Source organism: Lonchura striata, chromosome 8 (genome assembly GCF_046129695.1).
Source record: "Lonchura striata isolate bLonStr1 chromosome 8, bLonStr1.mat, whole genome shotgun sequence".
NCBI classification, from domain to species: Eukaryota; Metazoa; Chordata; class Aves; order Passeriformes; family Estrildidae; genus Lonchura; species Lonchura striata.
Window position 1 is genome coordinate 8115642 of NC_134610.1, and position 21791 is coordinate 8137432.

The 21791-nt window shown below is 37.5% G+C and overlaps 1 protein-coding gene across 2 annotated transcripts in view; it reads left to right on the forward strand.

The window, feature by feature from the left end:
* The window catches only part of DPP10 (dipeptidyl peptidase like 10), a 438452-nt gene that overhangs the window by 302372 nt on the left and 114289 nt on the right, over window positions 1-21791 (forward strand). For both annotated transcript variants that reach the window (XM_021548741.3, XM_021548740.3), the window contains exons 4-5: window positions 8636-8730; window positions 18642-18716. In XM_021548741.3, coding sequence (XP_021404416.1) covers window positions 8636-8730; window positions 18642-18716 — 170 coding nt within the window. The remainder of the gene's footprint in view (window positions 1-8635; window positions 8731-18641; window positions 18717-21791) is intronic.

Sequence of the window (21791 nt, forward strand, 5' to 3'; positions counted from 1 at the left end):
GCTGTCCGTGCTCCATCTGCCTTGGCTTGGCACAAAGGTCAGCTCCCAGGGCTGCCAGAGAAGTGCTGCTCTGTTGTGGTACTTCATTATCCCTCTGGGGAAGAAGCTGGACTAGGATGTGTGACCGAAACGGAGAATTTATTCCCTAATTTTCTCAGTAGTCCAGGGACGTGTCCTCTATTTGGACGACAGCTGTCTGAGGCCATTGCCAAGCTGGCTCAGTAATGGCCCTTGGTGCAGTGCAGGAGAGCAAAAACCTTCCCAGGTAGTTGGGAAAACCGAGGAGTTTTGTCTGAATTTTGGAGCTGGCAAAATACCAATGTTTGATGTTTCACCATCACTGTGTAATGTGGGCTGGGAAAACCAAAGTGTTGTTAGAAGTTTCGCCACTCATCCTCTTTTAAAAGTTTTTAGCGTTTTTTCTAATCTGAAGGCTCTGTCTCTGAGTCTTCATTTTTAATGTAGAGAATGGCTAAAGAAAAGTATAGGTACCCAAAGTTGTGTGGTGCTCAAGCAGTGATGTGGCCTAGAAGGAAGGCTGTGCCATGAATGCTGCCACTTCCCCTCCCTCTCCTTCCTTTTGGTGCTGATTTCCTGTTAATTGCATTTCAAACAAATCGGAATGGACTAATAGACCGAAGTCTATTATCCTAGCTTTTAACACAATGAAATCATGTTCAGTGCTTTGCACTGAGGGGGGGAATGAATATCCCTGACATTTTCCTTTCCTCCTCATAATGACAGAGATACAGATGGAGAGTTCTGCATTATGAATAGTGGGATGGGGAAAGCATGGGGAGGAATGGTAGAAACAGTCACATTTTGTGCTTTAGTCCATCATTGCTCTTCAGGTTAGATAACTGCCTCCCATTTATGCTGGCACGCACTTAGATCTTGGCATTTTCATTTATTTTTGTTAATTTACTTTGTAGTGCTTTGTGTTCTAAAATGAGGGAGACTTTTAATCCTTCTTATAGGAGAATAATTGTGGCACAACTGTTATTTTCTTTCAACTTTTTTTAACTCTTAGGCAGTTAAAACTGTCTGATAGTTAAAATTTTTTTAAGTGACATCGTTAAACAATCTCAGCATCTTGCTTTCAAATTGTGATTTTGGAAAGCTGAAGCTTGGATGTAGCTCTATTATTCTGAGTGTGCTCTTGAAACAGAAAATGAGACAGACCCTGCTGGGGCAGCCTTGATTGGAGAAGTTTTGAGTGAACAGACCCATGTAAGGGTGCTATGCTCACTCCCAAGCAGAGTACCAGGGGAGCAGAAGAGAAATGCATGACAATTTGTTCATCCAGGAAGACTGGAGAAGAAATAGCTTCAATAAGCCGTGGCTGCTCTATGCCACACGTAGCAGGACCAAAGCCCTCAAACATTTACAACTGAAGTCACAAATGATTTGATAAACTTCTTGGAAAAAGTTGGAAATTGCTAAATTACAACAGCTTTCCATTACCATGGCAGTACATAGTAGAGGAATATATGGTTTAGTTTTGCTGTGAAAACTGAGCTGACAGCACACCTGGATTGCAGGACATGTCTGGGTGGAGCCCCAGGAGAGTGGCTGCAGATTTATTCAGCTTCATTCTCTGTGGTCACCTGCATTTCAATTTATCTGCCTCTGTCTTTGTTGTCTTTGTGAAGTAATTCCCTTGTGTTTCCATCTTTCCAACATGTCTTGAAGTGGCTTAGGCAGCAGACAGTGATGTTCTTCCAGCTGAGCTTGTCACAGACACAATGACCTGTGGCTGCTGGTCACTGTCCTCCTTCCTGCCTCCCACAGCTCTGCAGTGAATGTTTCCTCATCTTTCAAACTCCAGAGGCTTGGCTTCACTATATATTTCACTGTTGTTTTTTTTTTTTTTTTTCCCTCTTTTTTTCCTGTAAATCAATCTCCCAGTGGATTTGTTAATATTCAGGAGCTGTCTGGTCCCTCTTTTCTGTCTGAAGTGGGCATGGGGATAGTGTGATACTGAGGCACGATCGTGTGCAGCTGCATGACAGGGAAGAAATGGATTTCATAAATTAATATTGGCTGTTGAGCAGAGTTGAAGATTTTCATACATCAATATGCTAAAATAACTGGGACCACTGAAAATTGACATGAATTGAGCTTGACTTGCTTTGCAAACCAATGACCAGATTAGGAAAAGAGGAAGATACATTGAGTATGGATGGAAATTTGAATTTTCTAGGTCAGTCCATGCCTTGCCACTTCGTTCTGAAGTTGAAGAAGGGAGGAAGAGCAGAGCTAATTTGTTTGTGCCTGGCAGGGTGCTACTCTCACTGTGCCATCTCCATTTCTGTAGCTGCTGCACCGTAAGATCTCTGTCTGGTTTTTGGTTTGTTTGCATTGGACATAGATGGGAAAAGGAAGTAGGGATCAGAAAGAGCAGGAATTGCCTGTGTGTACAACTTTGCAAGCCATTTTGAACAGGAGATTTTCTATATACTAAAGGATTTTCTAGAGGAGTACATTCCGATTGCACATTGCATTTTAAAACTAGTCCAGAATAATTTTTGTCTTGAGAGCATTACTAACAGCCTGACCTTTTAGAAGAGCAGTGGAAATCTTGCTCAGCTGACACGTGACTTTACTAACATATTGCAATTTTGTCTGTATCTCAAATATCTTTGTAAATGACTATTTAATTAGTAAACACTTCATTAGACAAAGAATTGTCTAGCACCCCCGTTTATTAAATCAGGAAGCATTCTCTATTTTAATTAGCATGACATTTTCTATAATCAATTTGATGAAATGCCATCTGCAGTTCTAATAATACTGTGTGCAGCAAAGGCTGATTGACATATGTGTTGGCTGCAAGGTACCAACCTTCTTGCATGTTTGCATTTGAAAAAACATAAAATATAAGAGGATGACTCTGACTTGCTAATGCTGCTGTTTGTGCTGAAAAGCAGAATTTTAGCTAAGCAAACCAAAACTTAGTAAATATTTTCAGTGGGAAAACAAACATTAGCAATCTTCAGGTTAACAGTGTCAGCAATTTCAGAAGACTACCCTGAGGCCTCCTTATTCTAGATAATATGGAACAGATTTTCAGCATTGCCTGAATTATTTCCTTCTCTTTCAGTCACTTTTTAGAATCTACTTGCTCTCTCAAGACTGTTTGATAAATTGCTTTAATACCCAATGGTTTCTATGCACAAAACTGCCTCAGTGTTGATCTCCTTTAGACAATTAGCTTAGGCTAAGATTTGCAGTGCTCTGTGCAAATAACCAGCAATTAGCAGTTTGTGTACCTTCTTTATAAATATTTTTTTTTTGTCAAATTATTTAATATCAGTATTAGTAAATTCTAAACCACTTTTAAGCCAGATTCTAGCAAGCTGGTTTTGGCCTGTATCCATTCACATTGATTGATCCACACAAGTTCCTCTCAGAGTTACCATGAAATAAGCCTTATTATCAACAGGTAATTAAAATCTAGCAAATATTTTACCAAACTTTTGTTTGTCAAACAAAATGTACAATAAGTGTACTGTGAATTTAATAAGAATTGTTTTTTTTTATATGCAGAGAAATGCTGTTAGTTCTGTTGCTCCTTGTCAGTGCTAGCATCTGCAGAGATTATTCATATTAATCTCAGTGAACACGATGGCAATGTAGATTTACAGGCTAGGCAGGTTTTAGTTTTATAATTAGCATGGGTTGCCATGATGTCTGTCTGAGGATAAAGAATAACTCAGTGTGTATTCATAGGTCAAAAATCATCCCTTAAAACCTCTCAGATTGGAATAGACTAGGTAGAAATGCAAGTTCTTGCCTGGCTAAAATGAAATATGCACAGAATAGTGGAGGCTCAGATTCAGTAATCTTCTAAGTCATGTGGCTTTAGTGAGCCTCTGATGGGTCTCTATATTTTCATAAATTCTTATTAATCCAGGACAGGATTCCTGCTTTCATACTTTATCAATGAAGCCCCACTTGTTCCTAAGGCTGCTGGATCTTTCCCAGTACAACACAGATGACTTTTAGTACTTGGTTGACTGATCATTATTCTATCTCTATTGGTCTGCAATCTCTTGTAGAATATCCCAGATTTAGAGCCCTGCAGAAATGACAAAGCATTTCACACTCCCTTTGCCCGTTCACATGGAGGACACAGCTCCCTCCTCTTGACTTGCTGCTGGATTGTGCAGATCGTGCCTGTGTCAAGGTGTTAAAGCACCCAGGGAGACTCTTGGAGTTACCCCATGGCAGAAAAAGAATAAATGTGATTAGCAGCCTGGAGCTTTTGTGTCACAAACAGGTCTAAAGATGAAAATACCACCAATAAAAGAGGAAGACTTCCAACTAATAAAAGTTAGATCAGTACTGATGTGAAAGTGAATAGAACAATGGAGTAAAATTCAAGAGGTTTGAAATTATGTGGTAGTGTGTTCTCTCAACTCTGTGTCATTTAAATAACAAGCTGAGTTGCTTAATTTCAGGGACATGTGAAACTAGAGTTTATACTCTTCAAATAAGCCATCACCATTCAGTGTCCTGCTGTCACAAAGATAAATCATTAAAGGCCTTATAGACCCTAGAACAATTCAGGGATTGATTTGCAGTGATGGGGATGTATTTAAGGCTGGAAGTTACTCCATTTCCCCCCTTAACAATGCAGGATTTTTCATTAGAATTTGTAAGGGCATGGATTTTTTTTTTTGTTTGTTTGGTTCATGTGAAGATACTATGTGTAACTGTGAGTGCTACAAAGGAATTCTGTAGCATTTAGGATGTGGTGGCGTGTTGTCAATTCAATAAATGGGGGTAAATTCAATAAGTGGAGATAAAGAAATTATTGCAAAACTGATGGGGGGTCAAGCTGCTCGTCAAATAGGAAAAGTTTTGCATTGATTTCTTTTCATTTTATGATAGTTTGCCTGTATTTTGATATTCCCTGGAACAATTTATATTACCCCAGGCACAGTATAGAGCTGCATGTCCTGCCAGCTCATACCCTGATTTTACACAAAACCCTTAGCAGTGTTGAATCTAAACCAGTAACAATAGTCTTAGTGAAGCTATTTATAAGAAATAGTGCTTTTATTTAAAAAAACACTTGAGATTATCATGGTGCTGTATTTATGTAATCATGCTGTTACGGAGGGCTATATTTATATATACATCCAAACTGTGATGTATATATAAATGTATGATTAATCATTTCAGCAGAATGTATATTCCATGTTCTTTGCCTAGAGATAGGGCAGATGATGAAGACATTTACTTTTAAAAACATACAATAGCATAAGAATTTGGACATTTAGCCTCACAATGATAAAATAAATTGGTTCTGCAGCTAGTACAATTCTATAAGAGGATGTTGCTGACTAAGGTGAATTTATTCTGCTGTGACAATCCCAGAATTTTGTTTGAGTTTGTTTTCATGTAATATTTTATTTAATTTTGCATTCTTTGTGAAAGCCAAATAAGTGGTAGAGAACATGTTGAAAATGTTGTCCTGCAGGGGTGTGTGTCCAGTGGGCAGCCTCCTTCTCAGTCAGGCTTAGAATTAAGGTCAAAATCAAGATGTAATGAATTCTTCCCAAAGATAGTTGTGTGTAATAACCCTGTCTACCTCTTTATTTATTTTTTAGTGATACTGTTATTAATCCTCCTAATGTGTTTCCCGTTAATTCTGTTTAATGTAAGCTTTGGATGTCATAAAATAAATTCAATACCTTGGATGAAAACCCAGTACACAGTTTCAGCAGAGTTGCCTCTATCAAATACAACACTCATTTTTTTTAGCAAGATCTATGTTCTGTGAAGTGCCGTTAGGTGTTAATTATATTGCCAGACATTATTTTTGTGGGAAGAATCCTGGATTTATAGTGCCATTATTTTCTTTGGTACTGATGTCAGGATAACTTACATACAGACCCTTGGCTGTCTGTCTTAGTTTTATTCTGTTTTAGTAAAACAGAATAAATTAATCAGATATTCAATGCTCTGGAGTTTCCAAACTTTTCAGAACTTTGAGAACCATTATACTTAGGAAATTTTCCATCAGTTGTTTTCAAGATTGTTTTTGTGTGCATCATCCAGGGCTGGTGACTTGATAACTATCTTCTTTACAGAGGCTTCCTCACATTCTCCTTTGCTGAAGACAGGATGATTTTTACTCTGGTGATGTCCTCAGATCAATAATAATGGCTCCTCAGGGCTGCAATTTGTGTCCAGCTGAGAGCTTTTCACATGATACTCCTGTTTGCTTCAAATTAAATGAGAATTTCTTTGAATTAAGGGCTCTACTTGTCTGAATGTCTTTGTGAAATGTCAGAGGTCCCTGAACCTTCTTGTGGCAAAGGCACCACATAAGATAATAAACAAAAGAAATCCATCAGCTGTGCAAATGAATAAGGCTAAGGACTAGGTAATGTTTTCTTTTGTAGAATTTCTGACTCTAGGTAACAAAATTCTTTTAAAAAAGTATGTTTATGGCTTCAAGTTAAAATTTGATCTATCAGTGAAAAAAATCATCGTCCTGTGGTGTGACCATCAACTATCACATTATCCAGCCTGAAAAATATTGACTGGAATGGGATTTCCATGTTAATTACTGTGATTACTTTTGAAGACTGTTATGCTCTGTGTTTACATGCGATTTTGGTAATAATCTTTTACCTGCAAACCAGCATACATTTTCCAAGCATTCATTTGATTTATGTCCTTCAGGAGGTAACTACTGAATCCAAGCTCAAAGAGAGGTATAATTGCTGCCCAGTAAAGCCTGGCTTTTCAAGAGGTCTGACTCAGTTTTCTGTTCTGATTTATTGAGTAAATTTTCTTCTAACTTTAGAACAAAGGCCTTAATTTATGTCTCTTACTCTATTTGCCATTCCAAATGTTGTTTTACACCTTGTGAAGGACTTGCAAAAAGAACCTTAGGACTATATATTTTATTTGTGATCCTCTTAGGAATTTTAAGGGAAAATTCTTTTCTTGAGTGAATTTGTTTTGGTAGCATTTGTTAATGAAGCACAGTGCCATGAATCCTGTTGGCAGATGACATGTAGGAGACTAGATAAATAAGAAGGAGTAACATTCTGTACTCATTTGTATTTCAGCACATTAGTGTCACCTATGGGGTCAAAATGCATGGTTTGGAGCACTTCTGTTCAGTGTCTCTGGGTTATTTATGCCATTTCTCACTATATGCTTCAGTCATAACTAGGGACAGCTCTTTAGCCAGACAACTTCATTTTTATCTATAATACTCAGCATAGTGATCCAGTGTCATTGGGGATTTCCAGTGCTGGGGTTCCTACAAGAATACATGGAAAATAGCCTAAAGAAACAACCACATTCTGTAATTGGTAACCTGAAACCAAATAACTGTCTATGAAGTGCTGTTAAATTAAATATTTGAAATATTTTCTCTTTAAAAGGAGCTGCTGTTAATGCCACAGTTCACAATCTGATTTGCCTTCCTAAACAGCACCTCTAATATAATAGTGTCCTAAACTACATCAATCCCACCCCCCTTCCCAGCCATGGTCCTAAAATAGCTTAGTAAGCTCTTCCAATGAGGCTTCATTAATTTTACAGAACATAGCAGAGCACATTCACTAGTGCTGGATATCTGGAGTTCCTGTGGAGTCAATTAAAATATAGCTACATTTTTCTGAATAAGCAAAGCAATTTTTTTATGATAGCATAACCTTTTACTCCAGTCATGTTTACTTCCCGCTTCATAAAATTCAGGGATTTGTAATGAATTTCTCAGACATTACTGAGGATCAGGGACGTTCTTTTGTGTTTCCTTTAGGCTTAATTTAGAACTTTTCTTGTGCTTTTTACATTGTTATAATAAAACTGTTTCATTTAATTAAGTATAAATCTCTTACATGGGTTTTAAATAATCTGAGAGAATCAGCACTCTATTCAATCTTGTAGCAAATAGTGGAAAATTTAGAACTTTTTTTTAACTCTAGGCTGATGTAGTAATTGTGTATTTCTTTTTAATTTTGCAGAATTTTTTAATTTGACACAAGCGAATACAAAGTATTTTCCATAAAAATCCCAAATAATTTCAGATTTCTTTTTTTTTCTTGTGGTGTGTCAGATTCTTTTTCTCACAAGAAATGATAAATCGAGTGAGTGGAAAAAAGAAAAAGTTGCAACAGTTCATTCCACAGTGTTTTAAATGTTTTGCAAGTGGACCTACTTACTTTTAACCCTCCTTAGCGAAGAAAATTCAGTTCACAAGAAAATTCAGTATTCTGTGGCCCAGTTTGAATCAAACAGTATATGGACTGTCTTAAAATAGTCATAACTTTGTCCATCCAGTCGCCAGAAATACAGACCAGTACAGAAGTTTCGTTGGAATCACTTCTAAGGAGATGTGAATATGATGTTCAACAAAATACTTTGGTTTTTTGCAAAATTTTACTTTGCTGTAGGACCAAAACATAGATGTATTGAATGAGGGGAGCATGCTATAGGGCATGAACTGGTAATTTTGAAGCTCATGAGGCAAATCAACAAAACTTCTGTCTTGTTTGTGTGTAGTAATAAGTATACTCTTAATTAATTTAACATGCTGGTTCTCTCTACAGATGCATTAAATCCTCAGTGTGTTTGCAAACTGCTTCTTTCTTTGTCATTGCAGATACAGCAGTGGTGTATAAAACCAGGAATGGACATGTTGTTGAACTGAATGTAGAAACAAATACAACTACATTGTTACTGGAAAATACAACTTTTGTAAGTAATGTATATATAATATCTGCTTCTCTCTCACTGAAAGTCTGCTAACATTTTTTTCTTGCTACAGGAGGGAGAGGATACAATATTTAAAAGTTAGAAGAGATGTTCATAACCTAGACTATACTACGTATAAATGAAAAATATAATCCATTTTGTCAGTGAATGATTTCTGAATTAATTTATTTGTTGTTTTACATGTAAATAACCAAGATATTGGAGAATTTGCTGTTGGTTGTACTTTGCTCAGACCATCTGAAGGATGGACTGTGCTTGGCATATGTGCTGGGGAATCTATCTGATGTCTGTCAGGAAAAACTATTTCATAAAAGGTGGGAATGCTACTTAAATGTTGAGAATTTCTCACTATTAGAAAAGGGGGAAATCGTTCAAGATTCACAGGATATTTTCCTTAGGGGACATAAATATTCAAAGAAAAATGTCATGTTAATCTCTGGTTTAGTTGTTTCTCTGTGCTTCAATGGCAGACTAGATGATTGGGGATTATTCCTCTTGACCAGTAAAGGGTCAAGAATGGTTTCTGACTAGCAGTAATTGCTAAGAAGTACTCTAATATTTTACTCTTCATTTTCTTTTGCTTTGCTTGGCACTGTTATTCTCAGGGATACCACTTACATTTCACCCTGTAATTCTCGTTTATCAGGATTTTGCAGCATAATTGTGTGGCTTGTCAATCTTTCCTCATAAATACTCCATGCAGACCACTGGCTGTTATTGTTAATCCCTGTACTTTAATTTAATAAAATCTTTTACACCTGCAGACTCACAAGGATGATTCATTTTCATCAGCGCTCTTTGGCAAAGGCTCATTTTATTCCTGTTCTGTTCCTGGCCTTTGCTGATAGAGATTCCTCTTTTCAAAGCATAAAGCCTCAGGTGACCTTTACTTCTAACTCTTCAAACAAGAAATAGGAGAGTAGAACTTCAGGAGAAAGAATTTGATGCTGATTTCCTAGGTCAGTGGGAAGATGGAGGAATTAGATTTTAATGAGGAGGTGTGTGGGTGTGGTGTGTGACTCCCCTTCTGTGAGCTGCACCCTTCCCTACACTTGGGATGTGCCTCAGGGTACCTCTTAGCCCAAAAAAAGCTGTCAGACACAATTATAAGTGGGTGGTGATGCCTTGTGGAGGCTGACCTAGAACAGAGACTAGATGGAGTTAAAGAATATAGTAGGGATTTATTAGAAGGCCTCAATGGATGGGCAGGACAAGAGCCCAGCCAGGGCTACACCCAAGATGGTCACAAAATGGACAACCAGTCACAGGGTCTCTCACTTTATAAGTTCTGCTCTATTTGCATATTGGGGTTAATTGTCCCATCCTTTTTCTGTTTTTCTCTCTTCAGTCCACATTGGGGAAGTCCACATTCTTGGGCCTGAGATTTGGGTCATTTGTCCTTGATCCCCAGCTGCAGAAGGAATTGTTTTGTCTCCCTGCTCTGTGAAGAGAGCTCACCATCCCCTAATATGAAGCTCAGAACTACACACTAAAGCAGCTCAGAATCTGAAACATATAAAAGCTAAAAGCTGAGGCATCAGGGGAAGGGTGAATTTCTGTAAATACAAACCCTCAAGCATTAGGAAGCACTTTCCCTGTTAGCCATTTATTGAAGTGTGTGAGCCAGGCCTGTGTGGTGCCTTCAGCACGAGCAGCTGCTGGGGCATCCCCGGCTGCAGGACGTGACTTTAATGCCAAGACTTGAGTCTCCTCACACAGGAATTCTTGCACTTGTGGCTGGAAGTGCCTGGCCTGTGCTCTGGAGTGTGGTGCCAGCACGCCAGGCTTTTCAGGCCATTATGCCACCCCAGCCTTGCCAGCTGATGATGGGTTGGGAAGGACAGGCTGCTGCACACCGTGGGTGTCGCCTCTTTCTGCAAAGTTGTTCTTTGAGCTTTTTCTGGAACTGATTTTTCCTCAATTCACACAAACCTAGTGAGCTCTAGACACTAGATATCTACTATTAATTAGAAATGTGGGAAACTGATCCAAAATACGTAATATTCAAGCGACCATTTAGTAATTATGTGTGAGAAAATATAAATACCTAAGTGTATTTTTTTTCGTGCTGAGCTCCTCTCTTTACACAGCCAAAAGCTGAGAGTGTTATACTTAAAAATAGTCAATTCCAGTAATTAGTATTCATATGGAGGAAGTATAATAAAAAGCTGAAAACAGAGCAGAAGGCCCAGCAAATTTGTTGGTGTATGTTTGGAAGAGAACAGTGGGAAATGTTCTGTGCTGTCTGGCTTGGTGGCCAACAATCCTAAGAGGATAACATTATTGAGTGAGGCTGAAATCAAAAGCTGTCCTGTTCTTCTGAGCTTGACTGTCCCCAGATTTGCACTGCTAAATGTAATCTTCTAAAGTTAGACACCTGGATCATTAATCAAACACTTTCCTCGTTCAGTGTCACATCTGCTTAATCATCAGTGGCATAATTAGAACGGTGGTGGTTTAATGACTCTGCAGAGATGTCTTGGATTAATAAAAAATACAGCAGAGATTCAACACAGGCAGTGGCAATGCAAGTTCCTTCATTCCTCCCTATCAAAGGGTTTTAGTCATGGAAGAATCACCTTTTGATGGGAGTTATTAGTCTGATTTCAGTCTGCATTTGCTTTCCTGTTTGCCTTTGCTCAAGCAGCCAGAGAAACAGCAGGGTTTTCTTAGTAATGTTGATAATTGTCCATGGAAAATTGAACTGCTGTGATAAACTCCTTGTGCAGAGGAAAGGGGCAAGTAATGACTCTTTGTTACCCCTGATTGGACTGTGTTTGAATCAGCAGCTCAGAGGAGATTTTCTTTTTTTCCCTCCTTACTCAGCCTCTGAAGCAATCTTCTACTGGGCACAGATCACTGGCTCTTCTTTTGCATCCTAGAGACTGCCACTCTCCTGCAAAGTATACATCTTTTATCCTTCTTTGTGTTGCTTATTGTGTAGAAGCCAGATATCCCTAACGATAATCTGCTGTGCTCACTAAGTAGGTGTATCATCAAAAAAGCAGCCTGCAGTTTTTAAAAAAACCCTATGTTAAGATATATAAAGATAACAAAATCCCCAGCCTATAAAAGTGCCATTAATAATAGTCATGCACCTGGAAACAAGAAAGGCTAGTGCTTGGTCAGTCTAGGATGCCCACTTCTCTTACACAGGGGAAGTATCTATCCCAAATTCTGGAATTAAAGTACTTTTTTCCAGTATAATTAGACTTTATTTAGAAGTAGAAGAAATGCTTGCACTCCATTTGTCCTTCTGGAATGGAATCCTTTTGTACTCAAATAGTAAAACAATCTGGCCTTTATAGATTAAACTATCAGCAAAGTAATATGGGTAACAAATACAGTCCCATAAGTGAAAAGGGTAGGTTGCAAAGCACAAAAAATATTTCTTAACATCTCTGGGTGCTGTTATTTAAGGATGTTTTCTAATACACATTTTCCTCTGTTGTATCCATGTAGCTCCTCCTGTTTCAGCTGTCTAATAAACAGTTAATATCCTTAGCCAGCAGCATAGAAATGTTCACAGCTGGAGGCTGGACCAGTCTCCTGTTAAGAGGAGCCAGGAAATGCCCTAGACATTAATCACTGTGTGGCATCCTGGTGTTTGAGATGCTGCCTCCATCCATGATTACAATATGTTCTCTCTCATCTGGCTGGGCTGCCTGTCACCGACATCCTCAGTGACAGCCCACCAGCTCTTCAGCATTTGCCAATCCTTTATTGCACTTTACACTTCCCTAATCAGTGGCATTATGCCACATTTAGCTAAGAAGTTTCAGTCTTTAGCAAGCATTTTATTGAATGCTTTTGCCATCAGCTGTTCCTTAAGGTCAGTAAAAGCAGGTTATCAGTTCAAGCACAGCCCAGCCACAAGCTGGAGAGGAGAGCATGGGGGTGACTTGAATAGTTTAGCTCAGGGAAAGTTGTCCATCTGGTTCCTCCTTCTAGCTCAGCCTCTCAAATCTCTTCTACTACCCTTAAACACAAAACAAAATGGAAAAAAATGCACAGAGAGAATAGAAAATGTGTGTAGGGACTATGAGTGCTGTTATGGAACTTTCCAAATGTGTTGAATTCTTTGAAATAAACCTGCAGAAGTTTTGTCTTCATTTCTGCCTCTTAAAAAAGCTGCGTTGTTCATAAACAGCTCTACTTGTTCTCTTCCTTTGGATACTTTTTTTGTTTTGTTTTGTGCTCCCCACCACCACAACACCTTCCTCTTTTGACATGAAACTCAGTGCAGCATCATAATGCAATTACAGTTCCTTTGTTGATTAATGTAGATTTAATTGCAAGAGTAGGTTACATGCTTGTATTTTAAGAACCTTGCCTAAGAGATTAATTAAAGGTTGAATAATAGTAAATACATTAAATAACATTATATAACCACATAAATATTAATAGTTGTTGCAACACTAGACATTTTAATGACCCAGACATGTTGTTATTAGGTAATTATGAATATTGTAACATTCTCTCTACTCTCCCATGCTCCTCTGAGTGTCCAATAACCCTCTCAGCACAGCCATTTCAGTAGAGGGGTTTTTATTGTTGCAGTGCACCGCTGTGCAACAATAAAAACCATTCATGAGAGATGGAGGGGTTTGCAGTCACTGTGGTTTGGTGGTGACCCTTTGTTTTTGTCCAAGTGAAGGAGGTTTCATCATAAAAATGTGAAACTATCAGGTTACAGAAACTCTGTGTGGGATTTATCTAAATGCTATTCCTGGTAAGATTGCTCCTTGATATAGTTAAGGATTAACTATGTCAATTTTCCTAGGAAATGTGAGGGGGGAAAACGTCTGTGATTGACTGGTTATAGGTTGTTGTTTATCAGGGAGGCTGTGGTGCAAGGCTCATGGTTGATTCATGTCTATTTTTATGTCCTACAGTTCCGGGTGGGTTTGGGGAATTTGGTTCCTGTATTTGAGAGCACAGAAGTCATGTCTTAAGGCACATTTGTCTTTTAAACTGAGGATGAACAGTTCCAACACCTGGCATTGCAGAATTTTTTGGGTCTAGATTAAATGCTCAGGTGACACAAGAAGCACCGCATTAAGAAATGTAACCTTGGAAACCCAAATTTTTCATCATTCCAATTATAGCACATTTTTCTAATTACAGCCTGTCTTTCAGTGCTACAAGCCTTGGTCTTCTGCTGGGCTCCACTCTCTGCTGCTTTCTCATGGTCCATCTTCTCCTTCCAGTCACAGCAGTGGCAGGAAAGGAGAATCCCATTGTTCCCTGGACTGCCAGTGCCTCCCAAGGGAACTGTGACATGCTAAATGCCTTCTCCCCTTGCAGCTCCTGTAATTCCATCCTACCTGACTCCTTTTATGGCATTTGGCCAATGCCTGGCTGATAAGTGGAGCTGGTTACCTATGAATGCTGATGAACTCCCATCCACTGAGATTCCACTACACCATTAAGTTAAATTTCTGATACAGATGCAGATGTGCAATAGAGAGATGTATAAATTGCTGCTTGCCACCAAGCTCTAAAATAACATTCCTGAGGGTCTTAAAATATTTCATTCTGGATGAATAATAATTAAAAAAAATATATAAAGCCTAAATGTGTGTTAAGGGAGCACTAAACAAAAGCTGAGGAAGGAGAATAAAAGGAATACGGAAGATGAAAGTTTCTGAGGAAAATAGAAGCACAATAAAAACATCAGGAGGGGTAGAACTAAAGGAAAAAACCCTAACCAGACAAATAAGTAAACTCCACAACAGTGAACATTTCTTTAAATCAGTTTTAAGTATGATGTATTATTTCACTTAAAAATATTTAAAGTGAAATAATATATCATAGTTAAACTGAATCTCTGGAACATAGTTAAACTGAAACTATGGAAAAAGAATACTGTAAAGTATATATGTTAGAAAAATATTTTTACAACTCTAGGCTAGACTGTATTACAGATAACTTCATCTGTTTACTCTATACCATGCTTTTGAAAGATTATAAATAAGGCACTGATTTAAATGTCATGGTAATTAAAATCCACAAAACCAGTAAACCCAACATTTTATAGTATGTGAAAGATGAAGAGAGTCAACAGTACATCTTTAGCTCAGAACCAGGGTTTTAAGAAAACAGGAGAAATAAAAAGAGCTGATACTAGGGGTCCTTGCTGAGGATGCAGAGTCTAAACCAAGCCTAAAATTTAAACACCATCATTGCAGGTATTTCTGTTAACAGGAAAACACGCATAACGTTGCAAAGTTAGAAAAAGAAAGAAATATTGCCATTGGAAATCAAACTTGAGAATATATTGTTCACTGGAATTCTATGTTCCATTTTAATCACCCATATAGAAAGGTGGAAAAATCCAATTCTTCTTTTCCATGCAAAACTATATTTTAGCAATTCGTGACAGGTGGATGAGAGAAAGAAACTGGAAAGCTGAAAGACAAACACCTGTTAAAACTCTGTCTTTTTGCCTGGATTTGGCTTTTACTGTTGCAATCTATGGTGGCAGTGAGACCACTGAGGTCATCACATCATGCATCACTGTCAGGAGAAGAATTAAAACTCTTATCACAGGAGGTATTTCAAAGAAACCTAGAAATACAATGTTTCATATGGCTAGACCTGATTTTACAGTCAGTGGGGGATTTGGTTGAGTGAGGAATGAAAGATCAGGTATAAGGATCATTTATGTCTGAAAAAGTGAAATTATGTCAAATGCAGCAATACAGGAAAAATGGCTGACAGATGTGTGAATTAAGCAGGGACGACAGTGTGCAAGTTTTAAAAAATCCTACATTTATTTTGTCTCAGAATTATGCATTAGTGTGGGCTGTAACCAATATAAGGATTACAGCGATTTCTCCAGTCCCAAGTGTTATCTGGTTGCACAGAGCTGATGTTTTTCATAGGGATTTCAACTCTTGATGGGGCTGGGTAGAGGAAAACAAGGAAACTCCTTTCCTTTTTAACTTGTGTTCTGCCTTTGGAAAGGGATTAGGGTGTGCATGGAGAGCACAGTGCTGGACTGCCCCACTCCCACTCCCCACTAGCTGATACTGAGCAGTGATGCAGAGGAAAACCAGCCCTGTTTCAGCATCCCTGGACTGTGCCTAATTAGGCAGCTCTATTTCTCCCAATTTCAGAGCTTAGTTGTCCAAACTCACGTTTCTTAGAGATTAAGCACAGCAAACCCATAGGGTTATAGTCACATGGGGCAGCATTTATGTCTGTCTTCCTTAATGAAGGCTAAATAACTCCTGACAAAGCAAGAAGCTTGAGAAATTGTGGATATGCAGACCCGTGGAACAACCATCTTCCAGATTTTTAATAACAAGACACCTGAGGGTTTTTAATTCCCAGTGTATTTCCAATGTGGTATTTCCCCAACACTTCCTTTTAAACTCAAAAAATGTGTTCTCCTGAGAAGAGAATAAATCCTTGGGGTCAGAGTCCTCAGAAGCTTCTTTTTAATGAATAAATACATCTAACCCCTGGAGAGGTTGGCACAGTAGATGATCTCCCAGAAGTTTGTGTGGCAAACATCTCATCTCCTACAGCAGGGACTGAAACTTTCTCTTCAAGCCCTTCACCAGCTGATCTAATCTCCACAGCCATGGGGTCAGGCAGCTGCTGCTTGATGAAAACCCTTAGACATGTTTAAAGAGAGGAAAAAAGGAATTCTGTCTTTTGTTTTAGTGACTCACATATTGTGAGTTTATTTGCAGGAGGAATGAGTCAGGTGATTGTTTTAATTTTCTGTTTTTAATGTGTAAGGGCTTCTTCTGTGCATATAAATAGGAGTTTCTGAATTAATTGCCAAAATTGTGCTTTGTCTTTACCAAAAAAGACCCTTCAAAACCAGAATTTTAAGAAAATTTTAATCACTTTAAGTCGCTTAAATCTCTCTGCAATTTTACAAGAATTAAACATCTATTTTATTAAGGGCTTGATTGTAAATCAGGCTTAAATAAAAGGGCTCATAATGTTTTTATAATAACTTAAAGAAATTTTTTGCTATCAGCTTTGGCAATGAGCACATGATTTCTGCTGGTCTAATTTTGAATTTCTTATTTCTGAGGTAAAACAAAAAGTATGACAGAGCTTTATACTCCTTTTGCCAAGAATTATGCCATTATGCTAACAAAAAGAAAACTACTTTGCCCAAACCCCATTACCATATGTTTTTTCACATTGAATATACACCTTGCATCTGGAGGCAAATCAAATTTTGCAGGTGAGTGCTAGCTGAATAAACAAAGTTAGTGGGATCCAAAAGACTTTAAATCCCAAATCCACAACACTTTGTACTTGAATATGCAAGTAGTTCTTGCTGGTATTGCCTGGAACTGCCAATAGCTTGCAGCTGAGCTGCTCAAGGGTTTGCCTCGTTACCTTTGGGGTGGCACAATCAGGGACTGCAGATTATTAAATGTGTGAACTGGTAGGAGCTGCAGTCCCTGGGAATGAATTTGGAAAGTTGCCTGGCTTACGGAGTGCTGATCGCTGAGGTAGTGGGGCAATAATTAATAAACTGCTAGAAAGAAGATAAATTTCACATATGAAAATATTTTGAGTGAAGTGCCAGGAGAAGGGAATGTTACTCATGGATTAACATAATCTCTTCTTAAAGATTAATAACTCATAAAAGCAAATTTGGGCACAGTAGAAATCTGTTCTGGATGCTTTGTAGATACAGAAGGATGGTTTAAGTGTGTTGTCTTGTTTTTTTCTCCCCTTCTTTCTCAAGACTGCAGATTTATCTTCTGACTTTTGATTCTGTTATGCTGTTGAATGAAACAGTTTATCTTCAAAAATGTTTTTCCCTTTAATTCTTTTGGATAGCTTGATTCTAACTGTATTACCTAGGAACCTGAGTTTAATCTGTATATCAAAATATAGCATCTTTTCAGTTTATTGGAAGCTTTTTTCCCCCTGGTATATAGTTTGTGATATATTAGTATGTGACTTCCTGCTCGTGTACCTTTAAACCCCTGTTGAGTGCATTAGTTTAGAGGTGGGATTAAACTAAGCAGAACAAGATGCTTAAGGAATTAAATAGTGGCTAGATCTTGTTCTACATAGCTGTTTTATTTGTTATGATTTTATGGCTTTATCATTCTGTTAATTTTTTTTTGCTGTCCTATTTTTTTCTGTTCTTATCTGCATTTTTCATTTCTTCATTTTCCTTTATTCTGCAAATAGGTGTCTTAAGATTAATTTAAAATTATTTCATTCAGTGCCCTTTAAAGCACATTCTTATCTTTCTTATGCAGTAGATTCATTAAATTATTTCTGACATCAACATTACCCCTTAATGAAATTACAATCTTGAATTCAATTGGGTGTCATGCAGTCTTGAGTGGATGTAAAGCATTATTAGTTTTATAATGCTACCTTATGTTTCACTTTTCTCTCTGCTAAGAATTTCCTTTATTTTAAGAAAGACTTTTGCTTTGGTTCAAGTTGTTTTGCAAAATGGTTGTATATGTGGTGTTAAAAGAAAACCAATAGAGACATAGTGCACACCTATTCTTTTTCTTGCATATTATCTTTAAGACTAACCTAGTGATGAATCTCCCTTTTAATCATTCCAACCAAAGTTTCTTCCTTCATCCTCTGGGAATGAACTGGTTGTAGTTGTTCTCCTTGAACTTAAGGCTTCTAGTGATGATAAAAAAACTCATCAGCCTCTTACTGGTATTTAGTGTTGAAGCCAGATTTTTCTGTTGCCATTGTACTGATACCAGCTAAACAGACTAAGAATTATTTAGTGAGTCCTTCTTTTGTGAAAATTACATTAGTTTTCTAAACCAATTCTGTCTTATGAATGGGAAGTTCTTAGACAAGCTGTGGGAAAATTTGGGAAAGGGGTTTTTATTACTTTCTAAAGCACTTTTACTGTTACTTCATTGCAGGTAACCTTCAAAGCATCAAGATACTCTGTTTCACCAGACCTAAGATTTGTTCTTCTTGCATATGATGTTAAACAGGTAAGCCAGCCCTTCCTTGTCAAAGAGCCTCTAAATCAAAACTCCAAAAATCTTGTTGTTTTATATGTTTCATTTGTAATTCCACATGTTATGACTTGTATACTTGATTTCTCTACCCAAAACCTACTAATTCAATGATGGGGGAGTTTTTATTTAGATGTGTGTGGAGGTGTTGCCTGGTTCTCAGGAAGGTAAATTGCCCTGGCTCCTCTGAAGTGCTGGTTTTGGCAGTAGAGGTTTTCTAACCCTTAAACTGCTCTGTTACTCCCTGTTTATGAAATCCTATATTTTGATATTCCTTCTGTTTTAAAAAGCTGCACTAGTAATTTATGGACTATACAAAAGAAAAGGTCTAGGCTGATTCATGTAATGCAATTTTTATTGTTGGCTTCAGGAGTTTGAAGTGTGATAGTCTGGAAGTCTGTATAATGCAGTGTATTCTTTGTTTCTTATAGTATTTAGAGGTTTTGGAGTCTATTAGAGTGTCAAAAAGAGTTTTGATCAATAATACCATGTAGAGTTTTCTAAAATAAATCTTGCAACAAAGAAAGGAAAGAAAAAAAAAAACTTTATGAACTTCCTCTGTGTATACTGGTGCTTGTATAAAAAGTGCTACTAAAATATGAACTGTTCTTCATGAAAGAATAGTTCTGGGTTGATGAACTCGGTGGTTACTTGAATAAGTTTGGGTTGTTTTGTTTGTTCTAACAATGTTGATATAAAGTGATTTGCTAACTTGGTATTACATTCAAATAAGGTTTTCATCTACCAGTTCTGCCAGATTCTAGATCAAGCTTTCCTTACAATATATATATATATAGCAATAGGAAAGAGCTGCTCTTGTTCAGTTCACTGTTTTTTTGGTGAAGAGTTCCAGTTTTTTTCCTGTCTGAAAAATAAATGCTCCTTGCTACTTCCCTTCTTGATTGCTTCTTATTTTGTGTAAGAGTTTAATAATCACTCATACTGACTTAAATTCCTCATTTGTTCTGTTGATTTTTTGATTTTGGATGGCTTTTTTCCCCTTTGTTTGAGATTTTCTCGGTAGCAACATATATAGGTGATGAAGATAAATAAGGAAAATATGTATCTGTCACACTTTATTACATCTCAGTGTGTTAACACCAGGGATGAAGTTGGTCCATTGACATGCAGAGAGTTCTCAGTGAATGCTGATTCTATCAGTTTGCAGGAGAACCCTCTTTCTGTATTTCAGTCTTGGTTTTGTTGCAAAAAGGAACTTTCCCATCCTTTCCCAGTGAAGTTACATAGAGGAAAAAGGTTTGCAGCATTTATATTTTCCATCTAGAGGTTTTCTTTGCTCAACTGTGTTGACAAGAAGTAATTAAAATGAGAAATGAACAGGACTTGGCCAGTAGTTTGTGGTGCCTTTGGATGAGTTTGGACTGCTCCAGCTGAACTTGTGGTTTTGAAACCAGAAACATACTGTGAGTGTTGTCTTCTACAGCTGGTGGTCCTCAAACTCATAAAGATGTTGTCACTCAGATGTAAAAAATTCCTTAGCTCCTGAATGTGCTGCTTAGGGTAGAAGGAAGAAGCACCAAAAATCGTGTAAGACAATTTTTTCAGATGTTGCAAAAAAATGTTATTGTGACTAACTGGGGAAAGTCTTTTATTTCTTCCTCCAAATCTTTTGAATTTTGGGATATTTGTTAGACTGGTAAGGCACTTTTGTTTCCTCCAAATCTGTTGGAGAAAAGGCATGCAAAGTCTATATATTTCTTCTTAACTAATGCTTCTGAGTTACATAAAGGGTTAAGTTAGCATTCATAATTCTTGTGGTTTAGGAGGTTTTTTTCCTCAGTCAGAGCCAGACTTACTGCTTCTGGATGAGAGGAAATCTGCCTGTCTACCTTTCTTTTTCCTCCAGCTGCTAAGTAGAAATTATTAAATTTATTGACTATAAAATTAAAATCAATACTAAGCAGCATGACTTGATTGGAGTGTTTCCAATTAATTTCAGTAGAACCAGGCCAGATTCTTTCTTCATGCCTCTTGTGAATGTAACTTTTTATGAAATTGAAGATTTCCTTATTGTCAAAGTTGCAGCACATGTTTGAGTCTAATAATACCTAGTCTAATAGTTCAAGGAACCACAAGTAACTTATAATAAGTATTTAGTAGATCTCTCCATCTGCTACAAATTGCCAGAGATCTCTGGACCTTACTAGCTATGTTTGCCCCTTATTTTTCCTTACTTGTTAAGATTTAGGTGTATAATTGTCCTGCAATGTATTTGATGGGATTTCTGCTTTTGAAGGCTGTGAAGTCTTTGGGTTTTTAAAATTATAATAGTTGTTTACATACATCAATCTGTGTTCTTCACAACATACAGTAATACAGCTGGAGCAGATTTATTAATCAACAGTTTTATAAATAAGCTAGTGTGTTTCAGCTTAGCAGATTGGAGGGAAATAGAGACAAATAATTCTTCAAGACATTTTGTCATAAAATGGTAATTAGAAACAAGGTTATTTTGATGTTTGGATTAAAAATAAATGTTAAATTAAATAGTTGAATATTAATTTAGTGTTGTCAGCACTTTCTTTAATCTATTTTATGCTTGGAATGGCAAACTTTAATTAAATTTGCAGTTGTTTCAGCACAATTAAGAATATCTTCTATGCATAACGAAACATAAATCTGCATGAAAATAAGCCATCTTTGAATACAAAAGTAATAATTGGATCATTTAAATCAGGCTTAATACAAGGACAAAATCCATTTCATGTGGCATAGCAGCTGGTTTGGTAGAGCTCTATGAAAATATTATGGAAGAAAGCTCTTTGGCTAAGGAATTGGAGGTGTTGTTCATTGATTTCTGGATGTCAGGCTCCCTGCATCCCCTTCCCAGCAGTTTCACAAGCCCTGGGGCTGGCTGGTGTTTCCTCTTGGAACACAAGGCTGTGGTGATTGTAGAGGTCCTTTCTGTGTGTTCTTTGCTGCAGCACTCCATCGTTCTCCACACTCCTGGATTGCTTTCCACCAGGTCTCCAAGGTTTCTGACTTCCCAAAGCTTCCATGGCTCAGCTGCAGGGTACATGGTCTTTCTGT